This window comes from Schistocerca americana, chromosome 2, assembly GCF_021461395.2.
Source record: "Schistocerca americana isolate TAMUIC-IGC-003095 chromosome 2, iqSchAmer2.1, whole genome shotgun sequence".
Taxonomy (NCBI): Eukaryota; Metazoa; Arthropoda; class Insecta; order Orthoptera; family Acrididae; genus Schistocerca; species Schistocerca americana.
This window is the reverse complement of record NC_060120.1, coordinates 647,874,712-647,888,575: the sequence shown is the minus strand read 5'-3', so window position 1 is coordinate 647,888,575 and position 13,864 is coordinate 647,874,712. Positions and strand designations below refer to the sequence as shown.

The 13,864-nt window shown below is 43.6% G+C and overlaps 1 protein-coding gene across 1 annotated transcript in view; it reads left to right on the top strand.

The window, feature by feature from the left end:
* The window catches only part of LOC124594275 (kinesin-like protein KIF19), a 458,271-nt gene that overhangs the window by 254,797 nt on the left and 189,610 nt on the right, over positions 1-13,864 (top strand). Inside the window, exon 3 of the mRNA XM_047132640.1 lies at positions 5,419-5,616. Within this exon, the coding sequence (XP_046988596.1) occupies positions 5,419-5,616 (198 nt within the window). The remainder of the gene's footprint in view (positions 1-5,418; positions 5,617-13,864) is intronic.

Sequence of the window (13,864 nt, the reverse complement as noted above, 5' to 3'; positions counted from 1 at the left end):
TGAACAGATTGAGGAAGATTATTAAATAATTTGTACCCCATGATGTCATAGCTGTTGAGTGACTTTGACAATCTCTGGTAAGGAATATAGAGGCACTTATTCCTTCTTGTATTGTGGCTATGCACGTTTTCTCTGGGTTTTGTTTCTGGTAATTTCTTCTTCATATAATTAGAACATAGTACGTGTGCAAGTTTATAACAGTCATGATTTTTTGTTCACAGAACAATGGTTTGCAGTGTGTATTATATGCAGAACCAGTAATTATCCTAATAGCTTTTTTTTTGCAGTATTAATAAGTCATATACACAGCTAGAATTCCCCCACAAAATAATTCCATATGTTATTATATAACACTACAGCAGCATTTACGTAGCTTGTACTATGAAATACCAAATTTGGTTTATTACGTAGTATGCCCCAACAGAACAAATTGTCCTGTCACGGAAAAGCCATGTATAACACTTCCGTCTGCTACTACTGTACCATAATCTTAAAGCTGGAAACAGGTTGTGAAATAAAACTATTGTGTTAAAGCAATTATGGTATAACGCAACAGAGCAGTGTTACCCTCTGAGAGGAATTTTATTATGTTGACCGTATTGTTCCTAGGAGGTGGCTTATCAGAAATGAAAGTCATAATTACGTAAATATTTGAACAGTATGAACAAAATTTTGCCTATCTGCACTGTTCAACTGATAAATAAAATGGTCGCCAGCCTAACTAGGCAAGAGAATGGTTAACACTCTCGTTCAAGAAAATAGTTATTAGTAACTCTAATGGATAAACACAACCTATACTTGGCCACACGCGAGTGCAGTGAACTCTGACACATACATATGTTTTAAGATTGAAGCTAACAACTGGAGCAGCACAAACTATTTGCAAAATTATAAGAGATACCGAAACACCCTATTACTTTCAGGCTTTAAAGAAATTATGGTTTTTATAATTAGCGGTCTTCCCATTACTTGTTACCCAGCATTAATACAATAGACAAACTCTGGATCCTGTTATATTATTAATATGCACTTCCTATACACAAGAGAGACATACACTTAACAAACATGAGTATATAACGTTTCACAACTGCAGTTTTCCACTTTTACTACAGCGAAACACAATGTTGACAAAATTGCAAGAAACTGACTCACCTTTTTGAATTTACTACAGATATCAAGGTGATCATTTGCTAAGCAAAACTTTAGAAGCCTCAGTCTTAAGAACTTTTAATTTTGCTGTTGGCAACAGCTCTTTAATAAGCAGTTTTAATGGGAAAATTATTTTCAGCAAACAACATTTACTTTAACTCACTCTCTAGCAGCATTAACTTTAACTTTCTTTTTACTAAGTTCAAGAGGCATTAATTAGCATAACATTGGTCATAAATGTTCTTTCAGTAGGGACACTCGGTAATTACTTTAGTTCAAACGGAAAGGAACCTGAGAGGTGTTATGATAAGGAAAAAATTAAGGTAGGTACATAAATTCAGGTATAAATTACCTTATACTTGTGCACACTAAAACATCCAGTAAGCTGATCCTTCACTGTACATCATTATAGTATTACGTTACAGTGATTGCGCAACGTGGTGGCAACTGCTCGTTGGTAGGTGGATTTGCAGACAGAATTGCTGGATTCTGTCATTTCTTGGTGGCGACGACAGATACAAATTCCAGAATAGTTCCAGCTATTTATCCATCCATCCAAGGCATTGGAAAGCAGCAGGAAAAGCCTCTCTTGGAACCAGCACGATATGTAACATTTACATGACAGTGCACAGTTTGGTAGCTCGTCCCCGACTGGTAGCTCGTCCCCGACTGATTATCAGTTCCACCTTTTCTAAATAGGCCAGCCACAATTTGCGAGCGCTACACAGTTCCGCTCCCGAGGGGAACCACAACATCTTTTACATACAGAATAACTAAGAATCCTAAGTGAGGATCAGCAGTTTACATAACAGCAACCAAATACATTAAATAAAACAGAACATTTGCACATATTGACATTTCTACCAAAAATTATTCACACAAAATTACAATCACATACAGTAAGTTTTGTTCCCTCCAAATGGGACAAAGCATTTAAGCAACAGATACACTAAATTGCATAGAACCAAACCATGACGTCAAAGTTTGTGTAAAGAAAGAAATATACAGTTTTATGTTATCTATTCAATCAAACATATTTACAGAAGCTCAACGATGTAATTTTAAATAAAACAAAAGCAAAATAAATCAGTAGAGTATTAGAGCTATGGTGTTACAATTATACTTTGAAACAATGAAAAATAGGATGTTCTAACATATTTTTAGGAACACAATCCTTAAGTCACTTTAACAGGTAAATAACACTTGACAACTTACCACTAATATATTGTACATATTGAGCCCAAGATAATGTTGTTGTTGTTGTGGTCTTCAGTCCTGAGACTGGTTTGATGCAGCTCTCCATGCTACTCTATCCTGTGCAAGCTTCTTCATCTCCCAGTACCTACTGCAGCCTACATCCTTCTGAATCTGCTTAGTGTATTCATCTCTTGGTCTCCCTCTACGATTTTTACCCTCCACGCTGCCCTCCAATACTAAATTGGTGATCCCTCAATGTCTCAGAACATGTCCTACCAACCGATCCCTTCTTCTAGTCAAGTTGTGCCACAAGCTCCTCTTCTCCCCAATTCTATTCAATACCGCCTCATTAGTTATGTGATCTACCCATGTAATCTTCAGCATTCTTCTGTAGCACCACATTTCGAAAGCTTCTATTCTCTTCTTGTCTAAACTATTTATCGTCCACGTTTCACTTCCATACATGGCTACACTCCATACAAATACTTTCAGAAACGACTTCCTGACACTTAAATATACACTCGATGTAAACAAATTTTTCTTCTTCAGAAACGCTTTCCTTGCCATTGCCAGTCTACATTTTATATACTCTCTACTTCGACCATCATCAGTTATTTTGCTCCCCAAATAGCAAAACTCCTTTACCACTTTAAGTGTCTCATTTCCTAATCTAATTCCCTCACCATCACCCGACTTAATTAGACTACATTCCATTATCCTAGTTTTGCTTTTGTTGATGTTCATCTTATACCCTCCCTTCAAGACACTGTCCATTCCGTTCAACTGCTCTTCCAAGTCCTTTGCTGTCTCTGACAGAATTACAATGTCATCGGCGAACCTCAAAGTTTTTATTTCTTCTCCATGGATTTTAATTCCTACTCCGAACTTTTCTTTTGTTTCCTTCATTGCTTGCTCAATATACAGATTGAATAAAATCTGGTATAGGCTACAACCCTGTCTCACTCCCCTCCCAACCACTGCTTCCCTTTCATACCCCTTGACTCTTATAACTGCCATCTGATTTCTGTACAAATTGTAAATAGCCTTTCGATCCCTGTATTTTACCCCTGCCACCTTCAGAATTTGAAAGAGAGTATTCCAATCAACATTGTCAAAAGCTTTCTCTAAGTCTACAAATGCTAGAAACATAGGTTTGCCTTTCCTTAATCTTTCTTCTAAGATAAGTTGTATGGTCAGTATTGCCTCACGTGTTCCAACATTTCTATGGAATCCAAACTGATCTTCCCCGAGGTCGGCTTCCACCAGTTTTTCCTTTCATCTGTAAAGAATTCGCATTAGTATCTTGCAGCTGTGACTTATTAAACTGACAGCTCAGTAATTTTCACATCTGTCAGCACCTGCTTTCTTTGGTATTGGAATTATTATATTCTTCTTGAAGTCTGAGGGTATTTCGCCTGTCTCATACATCTTGCTCACCAGATGGTAGAGTTTAGTCAGGACTGGCTCTCCCAAGGCTGTCAGTAGTTCTAATGGAATGTTGTCTACTCCAGGGGCCTTGATTCGACTCAGGTCTTTCAGTGCTCTGTCAAACTCTTCACGCAGTATCATATCTCCCATTTCATCTTCATCTACATCCTCTTCCATTTCCATAATATTGTCCTCAAGTACATCGCCCTTGTATAGACCCTCTATATACTCCTTCCACCTTTCTGCTTTCCCTTCTTTGCTTAGAACTGGGTTTCCATCTGAGCTCTTTTCTCCAAAGGTCTCATTAATTTTCCTATACACAGCATCTATCTTACCCCTAGTGAGATAAGCCTCTACATCCTTACATTTGTCCTGTAGCCATCCCTGCTTAGCCATTTTGCACTTCCTATCGATCTCATTTTTGAGACGTTTGTATTCCTTTTTGCCTGCTTCATTTACTGCATTTTTATATTTTCTCCTTTCATCAATTAAATTCAATATTTCTTCTGTTACCCAAGGGTTTCTACTATCCTTCCTTTTTTTACCTATTTGATCCTCTGCTGCCTTCACTATTTTATCCCTCAAAGTTACCCACTCTTCTTCTACTGTATTTCTTTCCCCCATTCCTGTCAGTTGTTCCCTTATGCTCTCCCTGAAACTCTGTACAACCTCTGGTTCTTTCAGTTTATCCAGGTTCCATCTCCTTAATTTCCCACCTTTTTGCAGTTTCTTCAGTTTTAATCTACAGTTCATAACCAATAGATTGTGGTCAGAGTCCACATCTGCCCCTGGAAATGTCTTACAATTTAAAACCTGGTTCCTAAATCTCTGTCATACCATTATATAATCTATCTTATACCTCTTAGTATCTCCAAGGTTCTTCCATGTATACAACCTTCTTTCATGATTCTTGAAACAAGTGTTAGCTATGATTAAGTTATGCTCCACGCAAAATTCTACCAGACGGCTTCCTCTTTCATTTCTTAACCCCAATCCATATTCACCTACTATGTTTCCTTCTCTCCCTTTTCCTACGCTTGAATTCCAGTCACCCATGACTATTAAATTTCGTCTCCCTTCACTATTTGAATAATTTCTTTTGTCTCCTCATACATTTCATCAATTTCTTCGTCATCTGCAGAGCTAGAATGTATCATCTACGTATACCCCCAAAAATTTGACATAACTTGGATCATCTGACAGAAGCTTATCTCTAAGACTACAAACCAACTGCTGTGTTTTGTTTTCATTCAGCAGTAACAATACAGCTGATTTAATTCTGAAATTGTCCATGGATTCATTTCGGCTTTCAACAAATGGGGCACACGACTGGCACAAACGTTTTCACAAGTTAGTTCATACAGTAAAATTCACCTTACTCTTTTTTTTCCTTATTGTGCCGATCAGGTCAGGCACTTCATTCACTCTGATTGGATATCTAAAAATAGGTACCGGTATAACAGGAATAGTCCTGCAGAACATGTCGGCTTAAGTTGCGTTATAGTACAACACAATAAGACAACTGATATCAACAACTCGCTGCGCCAAGCCGAGAACCTTTCACCTCTCCCGTATCTAATCCAAGTCATAGCATCTACCTAAGTCGTGGTAGCTGACTGGGGCGTCGGCTTGCGTGCTGTGCAGGTGATGTCGCTGCTGCAGCAAGGGAACCGAGAGCGCACCGTGGAGCCGACCGCGGCCAACCAGACGTCTTCGCGGTCCCACGCACTGCTCAGCGTCTCCGTGACGCACTCGGCGGACGCCGGGCACCGCCACAGGCTGCGCAGGGGGCGGCTCTTCATGGTCGACTTGGCTGGCTCCGAGCGCGCCTCCAACACGCAGGTAACGCTGCCGCTTCCCCTGTAACGCTGCACGACCAAAAGGTCACCAGTTTTGCGAAATGAGTGGTACACAGTATGAACTGTCGGGAAATCTAAAATGAGCTTTTCTTCTGTGATCACTTGTATGTCAAGTCGCATTTTCTCTATAGGGTCATGAAACATAATTAACTCGTATCATCTCATTTGTTATAAACATTTTCGTGGAGATTATCTTCTACATCTGAGTAGAGAATCTAAAAGCTGCGCACGAGAACTGAAGTACAGATTCGGAGTGCAACTTCAATACAAAAGTGCCATTTATTCTCGGTGGCATTTTTATTTCTTTCGTTTGTCACAGTTTACTCCATAAGATTTCCTAGTACAAATATCTCCGAAATAGAACGGGCTGCAATATGTTCCTGGCATATCCTGCACTAGATTGACCAACTCTACCTTATTTCCCGGTATCTCCAGTATAATACCGTAGCATGTTTTAAAAATCGTTCTGGCGCCCTTATTGTAATCCTGTTTTTCGCGCATATCTGGTCTATGATCTCTGTTGTAAATACACTACTGCCCATTAAAATTGCTACACTAAGAAGGAATGCAGATGATAAACGGGTATTCATTGGACAAATATATTATGCTAGAACTGACATGTGATTACATTTTCACGCAGTTTGAGTGCATAGATCCTGAGAAATCAGTACTCAGAACGACCACCTCTGGCCGTAATAACGGCCTTGATACGCCTGGGCATTGAGTCAAACAGAGTTTGGATGGCGCGTACAGGTACAGCTGCCCATGCAGCTTCAACATGATACCACAGTTCATCAAGAGTAGTGACTGGCGTATTGTGACGAGCCAGTTGCTCGGCCACCATTGACCGCATGTTTTCAGTTGGTGGTAGATCTGGCGAATGTGCTGGCCAGAGCAGCAGTCGAACGTTTTCTCTATCCAGAAAGGCCCGTACAGGACCTGCAACATGCGGTCGTGCATTATCCTGCTGAAATGTAGGGTTTCGCAGGGATCGAATGAAGGATAGAGCCACGGGTCGTAACACATCTGAAATGTAACGTCCACTGTTCAAAGTGTCGTCAGTACGAACAAGAGGTGACCGAGACGTGTATCCATACCATCACGTCAGGTGATATACCAGTATGGCGATGACGAATACACACTTCCAATGTGCGTTCCCCGCGATGTCGCCAAACACGGATGCGACCATCGTGATGCTGTAAACAGAACCTGGATTCATCCGAAAAAATGACGTTTTGCCATTCGTGCACCAAGGTTTGTCGTTGAGTACACCATCGCTGGCGCTCCTGTCTGTGATGCAGCGTCAAGGGTAACCACAGTCACGGTCTCCAAGCTGATAGTCCATGCTGCTGCAAACGTCGTCGAACTATTCGTGCAGATGGTTGTTGTCTTGCAAATGTCCCCATCTGTTGACTCAGGGATCGAGACGTGGCTGCACGATCCGTTACAGCCTTCGTATCTACATGGGTCGTGAGAGGGGGTGAATGTTTACTTGACTCTCGGTCAGTATTGTAGTCCACGTTTGCGCTCGCCTCTTACCGATTAGCAGTACACGTAACACATGGTTTATAGAGACGTTACATTATTTATTTCTCAGTTGACTCACACAACACAACAACATTTCGTAATGATTCGGAAGAGCCAGTACTGATAGATGGCTTTAAGTTGCCAGCAGTGAAAGACAGACGACACTCAACACAAAATGTTCGGTTCTGTGTAGACTTCTTTGCATATTATGCGGACAGTATATCGTGGCACTCGGCTGCGACCGTAAATAAACGAGGACTATGACTGCCTGACTGGAGAGAAGTGGTGCAGGAAAACAAGCCCCACCTCCTACTCGAAGGGCTGCCATCCTATGTTCGCGTTCTGTGCTTCCAGGAATGCATAATTGACATAACGATCGTAGGGATCGTTGACTCCTTTTGTTGTAGTGAGATTCGCCTTCGAATCTCTTTATGTACAAACATTAGTCTCTTCACTCGTTTCAGATAAAGAAAAGAAAACAAGCAATTCACAACCCAAAGTGAACTGGAGTACACAAAGCATTTAGTGGTGGCTACAGCGCGCAATTGTTTTCTGCGATTGGCAGTGGTAGTTCAGACCGGGCCTCTACTGGTATCTTACGTAACCACATTGCAAAACACTCCCCACTTATAGAATTGCTACGATGTAGTGTCCGCATTAATAAACGTATTTGTTATAATCGCACCTGTTACTGTAACTGTATCTGGATATTATGCCACAAAAAAATAAATCATTTTGATTAGATAAGAACCATTTTTCATTCCATAGACCTAACACTGAGGGGATCGTCGTAAGAGTATAACAAGTCAGAAAACATAATATAACAAACATATTTTGAACACTTGAATGTAATACTCGTTTCTGAATGTATACCAAAACTGAGTCATATAACACACTTTTGCACTCTGAAATATTTCTCTCTGTTTGTGGAGCTACCTCAAAATATGATACCTTATAACGTATAGCAATACAGTACAAGTAAGGAAACTTGGAATTTTATTCCCTCCATTATGGAGACTGTAGTTGCGCTGATGTTGATTGATACACATTGATAGTTGCACTCACGATGACTGAGCGGACGAAAAATTCATTTTTCCTCTTTTCTTACATTCCTGTCCATTGCTCAACATCACCTCTAAGTGGTGAGTGGGGACCAGTTTGCATACACAAACTGTATTCCAATCTGGATTATCTTCATTGAAAAAGTATATAACTGTTGTTCTACAGTGTTGCGATCAAGCAGATAAAAACATCAAAAAAAGTTTCATACTACCCCCAATTCCCAGAACTCCTGAAGATAGACGTTGACTGTGGTTATTGTATCACAGACACAGTCCCTTTGACTGTTCAGAGATGTCACTTAACCCACCCAAAGATGTAAAGAACCATGCATGAGCAGCGCCTATTAGACGGAGGGGGTCCGACAGCCGATCAGTTCCAGTCATTCCACCAGGGAGGACGTACACGGCTCGTGTTGTCTGTAGTTCAACCATGCCTACGCGGTCAATACCGCGTTTCGATCGCGTCCGCATTGTTACTTTGTGCCAAGAAGGACTCTCAACGAGGGAAGTGTCCAGGCTTCCTGGAGTGAACCAAAGCGATGTTGTTGAGACATGGAGAAGATACAGAGAGACAGCAACTGTCGATGACATACCTCGCTCAGGCCGCCCAAAGGCTACTACTGCAGTGGATGACCGCTACCTATGGATTATGGCTCGGAGGAACACCACCATGTCGAATAATGCTTTCGTGCAGCCACAGGACGTCGTGTGTAATAGGCTGCATGATGCGCAACTTCACTCCCGACGTCCATGGCAAGGTCCATCTTAGCAACCTTTACACCATGCAGTGCGGTACAGATGGGCCCAACAACATGCCGAATGGACCACTCAGGATAGGCTTCACGATCTCTTCATCGATGAGTGTCGCATATGCCTTCGACCAGACAATCGTCAGAGACGGTTTTGGAGGCCCGGTCAGGCTGAACGCCTTAGACACACTGTCCAGCGAGTGCAGCAGGGTGGAGGTTCCCTGCTGTTATGGGGTGGCATTATGTGGGGCCGACGTACGACGCTGATGGTCATGGAAGGCGCCGTAACGGATATACTATACGTGAATGTCATCCTCCGACCGATAGTGCAACAATATGGGCAGCATATTGGCGAGGCACTTGCCTTCATGGACGACCATTCGTTCCCCCATCGTACACATCTTGTGAATGACTTCCTTCAGGATAATGACTTTGCTCGATTAGATAGGCTGCATGTTCTCCAGACATGTACCCTATCGAACAGGCCTGGGATAGATTGAAAAGGGCTGGTTATGGACGACGTGACCCACTAATCACTCTCAGGGATGTACGCCGAATCGCCGTTGAGGAGTGGGACACTCTGGACCAACAGTGCCTTGATGAACTTCTGGATAGTATGCTACGACGAATACAGGCATGCATCAATGCAATAGGATGTGCTGCTAGGTATTAAATGTACCGGTGTGTACAGCAATCTGGACCACCACCTCTGAAGGTCTCGCTGTATGGTGGTACAACATGCAATGTGTGATTTCCATGAGCAATAAAAATGGCGGATATGATGTTTATGTTGACCTCTATTTCAATTTTCTGTGTAGGTTCCGAAACTCTCGGAACTGAGGGGATGCAAAAAAAAAATTTTGGTGTGTGTATTATGCCAGGAATAGGAAATCAACAACAGTTGTTTAATATTTCAGAGCAAAGGTACTCCTGATCGGTTTACTGTGTTAAATTTAAACTGAGCAAGCACAAATAGTCCATAGCGTGATAATAACAGCTAGTTAATAATTTGATGTAATTTTTTTCATTGTGCCACTTACCAGTAGCATCGTCATCAATTCCTCCTCCTCCTGGAAGCTTGCAGAGCACGTCAATGTGCAAAATGCCAGCACAGTTGATGATTCCCTGTTAACTGGCTCATCGCTGTCGCTTATTACTGTCCGCAACACTGCCTCAATGGATGACTACACTCTTCTCCAACTATTCATTATGGTAGCCTTCTCCAATTTATTGCACGCTTCAATAAAGCACAGAAGAGTAAACCGTGTCCTTGTTTTAATTGTGGACGACTGGACATTCGTATGTTTGGAAAACAGCACCATGTAAGGCGATTGCTTCCCACAACTTCGACATAGCCTCGGTAAAGTCGTTTTCACGTTCTTTCTGAACAGGGGCAATAAGTGCAAGTAGATGATGACGTTTAATTCATTCCAAAATCCCATTGTCTGAATCAGGGCTGTCACGTTGATTGGAAGACAGAGAGCTTGCATACCACTAGACCTTAGAGTCACATCAGAAGGATGACTGGGAACATTGTCAGTTATAAAGATAGCTTTCAGTGGAAGCTTTCTGCTTCTTCAGCTCTTGTCTCACAGCTAGCACAAATACTTTGTGGAACCACCAAGAAGATATTTCTCTGTTCATCGGCACTTTCTTCTGAGCTCACTTTTGCACTGGTAATCTATTTATGTCGCTGTCTCAAAAACAATTGCGATATTAGGGTTTGCCAATCACCACGAGCGGTAGTTTATGACTCTCATTTGCGTTACAACATGCCAGTAATGTTACGCACTGTTTCTGTTTGTTGTAGCAACTAGCTTCCTTCTCGTTCGTGGCAGCTAATGTTTTTGAATGAAACATCTTGTAGAAGAGAGCCGTTTCATCAGCATTGCACAAGGCATCAGCAGTTAAATTTCCTTCCTCTGTTATCTTCCGTATCTTCTTTACAAACTCTCCTGTACATTTTTGCAACAGCTGAGCGACTTTCTCTGGAGACTGTCAGCTGCAGCATGTCGTGCCTTTTTCCCCACTTCAATAGGCAATTGTTGCAGACAAGTTACGGCTGCGAAGTTGTTTCTCAAGTGAAATTGCTGTTTCCTTTATTATAGGGTCACTGACTGGACTTCCTTTACTGCATTTCAGAGCCAAACCAGTTTCGTTTGCGAAATTATTTAATGTTAGTGATGCATTTCATCCTTTTAGGGCAAAATTAGACTATAAAAGTAGCTGGATACGTGATATATCAGTCTTAAAACCACATATAATGTAAAAGAGACACCAAGGAAAACGGATATACACTCCTGGAAATTGAAATAAGAACACCGTGAATCCATTGTCCCAGGAAGGGGAAACTTTATTGACACATTCCTGGGGTCAGATACATCACATGATCACACTGACAGAACCACAGGCACATAGACACAGGCAACAGAGCATGCACAATGTCGGCACTAGTACAGTGTATATCTACCTTTCGCAGCAATGCAGGCTGCTATTCTCCCATGGAGACGATCGTAGAGATGCTGGATGTAGTCCTGTGGAACGGCTTGCCATGCCATTTCCACCTGGCGCCTCGGTTGGACCAGCGTTCGTGCTGGACGTGCAGACCACGTGAGACGACGCTTCATCCAGTCCCAAACATGCTCAATGGGGGACAGATCCGGAGATCTTGCTGGCCAGGGTAGTTGACTTACACTTTCTAGAGCACGTTGGGTGGCACGGGATACATGCGGACGTGCATTGTCCTGTTGGAACAGCAAGTTCCATTGCCGGTCTAGGAATGGTAGAACGATGGGTTCGATGACGGTTTGGATGTACCGTGCACTATTCAGTGTCCCCTCGACGATCACCAGTGGTGTACGGCCAGTGTAGGAGATCGCTCCCCTCACCATGATGCCGGGTGTTGGCCCTGTGTGCCTCGGTCGTATGCAGTCCTGATTGTGGCGCTCACCTGCACGGCGCCAAACACGCATACGACCATCATTGGCACCAAGGCAGAAGCGACTCTCATCGCTGAAGACGACACGTCTCCATTCGTCCCTCCATTCACGCCTGTCGCGACACCACTGGAGGCGGGCTGCACGATGTTGGGGCGTGAGCGAAAGACGGCCTAACGGTGTGCGGGACCGTAGCCCAGCTTCATGGAGACGGTTGCGAATGGTCCTCGCCGATACCCCAGGAGCAACAGTCTCCCTAATTTGCTGGGAAGTGGCGGTTCGGTCCCCTACGGCACTGCGTAGGATCCTTCGGTCTTGGCGTGCATCCGTGCGTCGCTGCGGTCCGGTTCCAGGTCGACGGGCACGTGCACCTTCCGCCGACCACTGGCGACAACATCGATGTACTGTGGAGACCTCACGCCCCACGTGTTGAGCAATTCGGCGGTACGTCCACCCGGCCTCCCGCATGCCCACTATACGCCCTCGCTCAAAGTCCGTCAACTGCACATACGGTTCACGTCCATGCTGTCGCGGCATGCTACCAGTGTTAAAGACTGCGATGGAGCTCCGTATGCCACGGCAAACTGGCTGACACTGACGGCGGCGGTGCACAAATGCTGCGCAGCTAGCGCCATTCGACGGCCAACACCGCGGTTCCTGGTGTGTCCGCTGTGCCGTGCGTGTAATCATTGCTTGTACAGCCCGCTCTCAGTGTCCGGAGCAAGTATGGTGGGTCTGACACACCGGTGTCAATGTGTTCTTTTTTCCATTTCCAGGAGTGTATACAGGATGTCCCACCTAAACTTTTCACAGCCAGTATCTTTGGAACCGCAATAGGTATTGACAAACGGGTTTCACGGATATGAGTGTACGGCAGGGGCTCACGAAAGTAAATTCTATGCGACATTCTAAACAGTGTGCAAATATTTTTTTCAACATAAACTTATTTAAATGGACACTTCAAATTATTCCATACGCAATTAATAACACGAGAAATCACAATAATAATGCCGTTGGTTGCTTCGCAATACGTCAGTTACATCCCGAGAAATTGGAAGGCGAAGTTGCCGCGTGAGATGAACGAAACGCATCGCTGTTGCACTTCCAGCGATGCAAGCGGGACCCGCTCGTTGCTCGTAATCACGATGTGATTGACGTACGTGTTCTTACTTTCACTGTCATCACGAGGGCTGAAAATAATAATAGGAGTTCCTGCCACAAACATTCATATGTACATAACTGTGTCCCTTATGCGTGTTGTATTTATCTATTTACTGTACGGACTTCGGCACACAACTGGCTGGTGTACGCCGCCCCGTTACACCACCCAGGTCGTCAACCCTTCGCCTCTGCAGTTGTGTACAGGAACAGGCCTCAGTCGGCGCTGTGTGTGGAAATGGCTCACTACGAAGCAGGTTGTTCTGTATGGAAGTACGTACAGGCACATGGCACTGGTGTACTGTACACTGCAATTGGTGTCACCGCTGCAACCGTGATATTAATTTACCTGTCCATCCATTCTAGGCATTCGACATGGTATTCACAAACGAGGAAATGGTTGACATGGTACTACTGTATGGAGAATGTCACCAAAATGGCACACATGCGGCACAGCTGTATGGCCAGCGGTGCCCTAATAGACATCATCCGACCAGCCCTACCTTCATGAATATTGTTAGAAGGCGTCGCGAGACAGGTCGATAGTCTCCACGAACACGGATCTGGAACAGAGGCGTAACACATGAAGAATCAGAGGTAGTTGTTCTGGTGGCCACTGCAATAAACCCTCATGCAAGCATTGGTGAAATGGAGAGGCAGATGGCAAGCCCTCGAACAAGTGCGATGCGTATTCTGCATAGGTATAGATACCACCCATATCATGTGGTGTTACATCAAGGCCTCCGTGGCAACGACGTTCACAATCACCTGGATTACTGTCAGTGTGCTCTGCAGTAAGG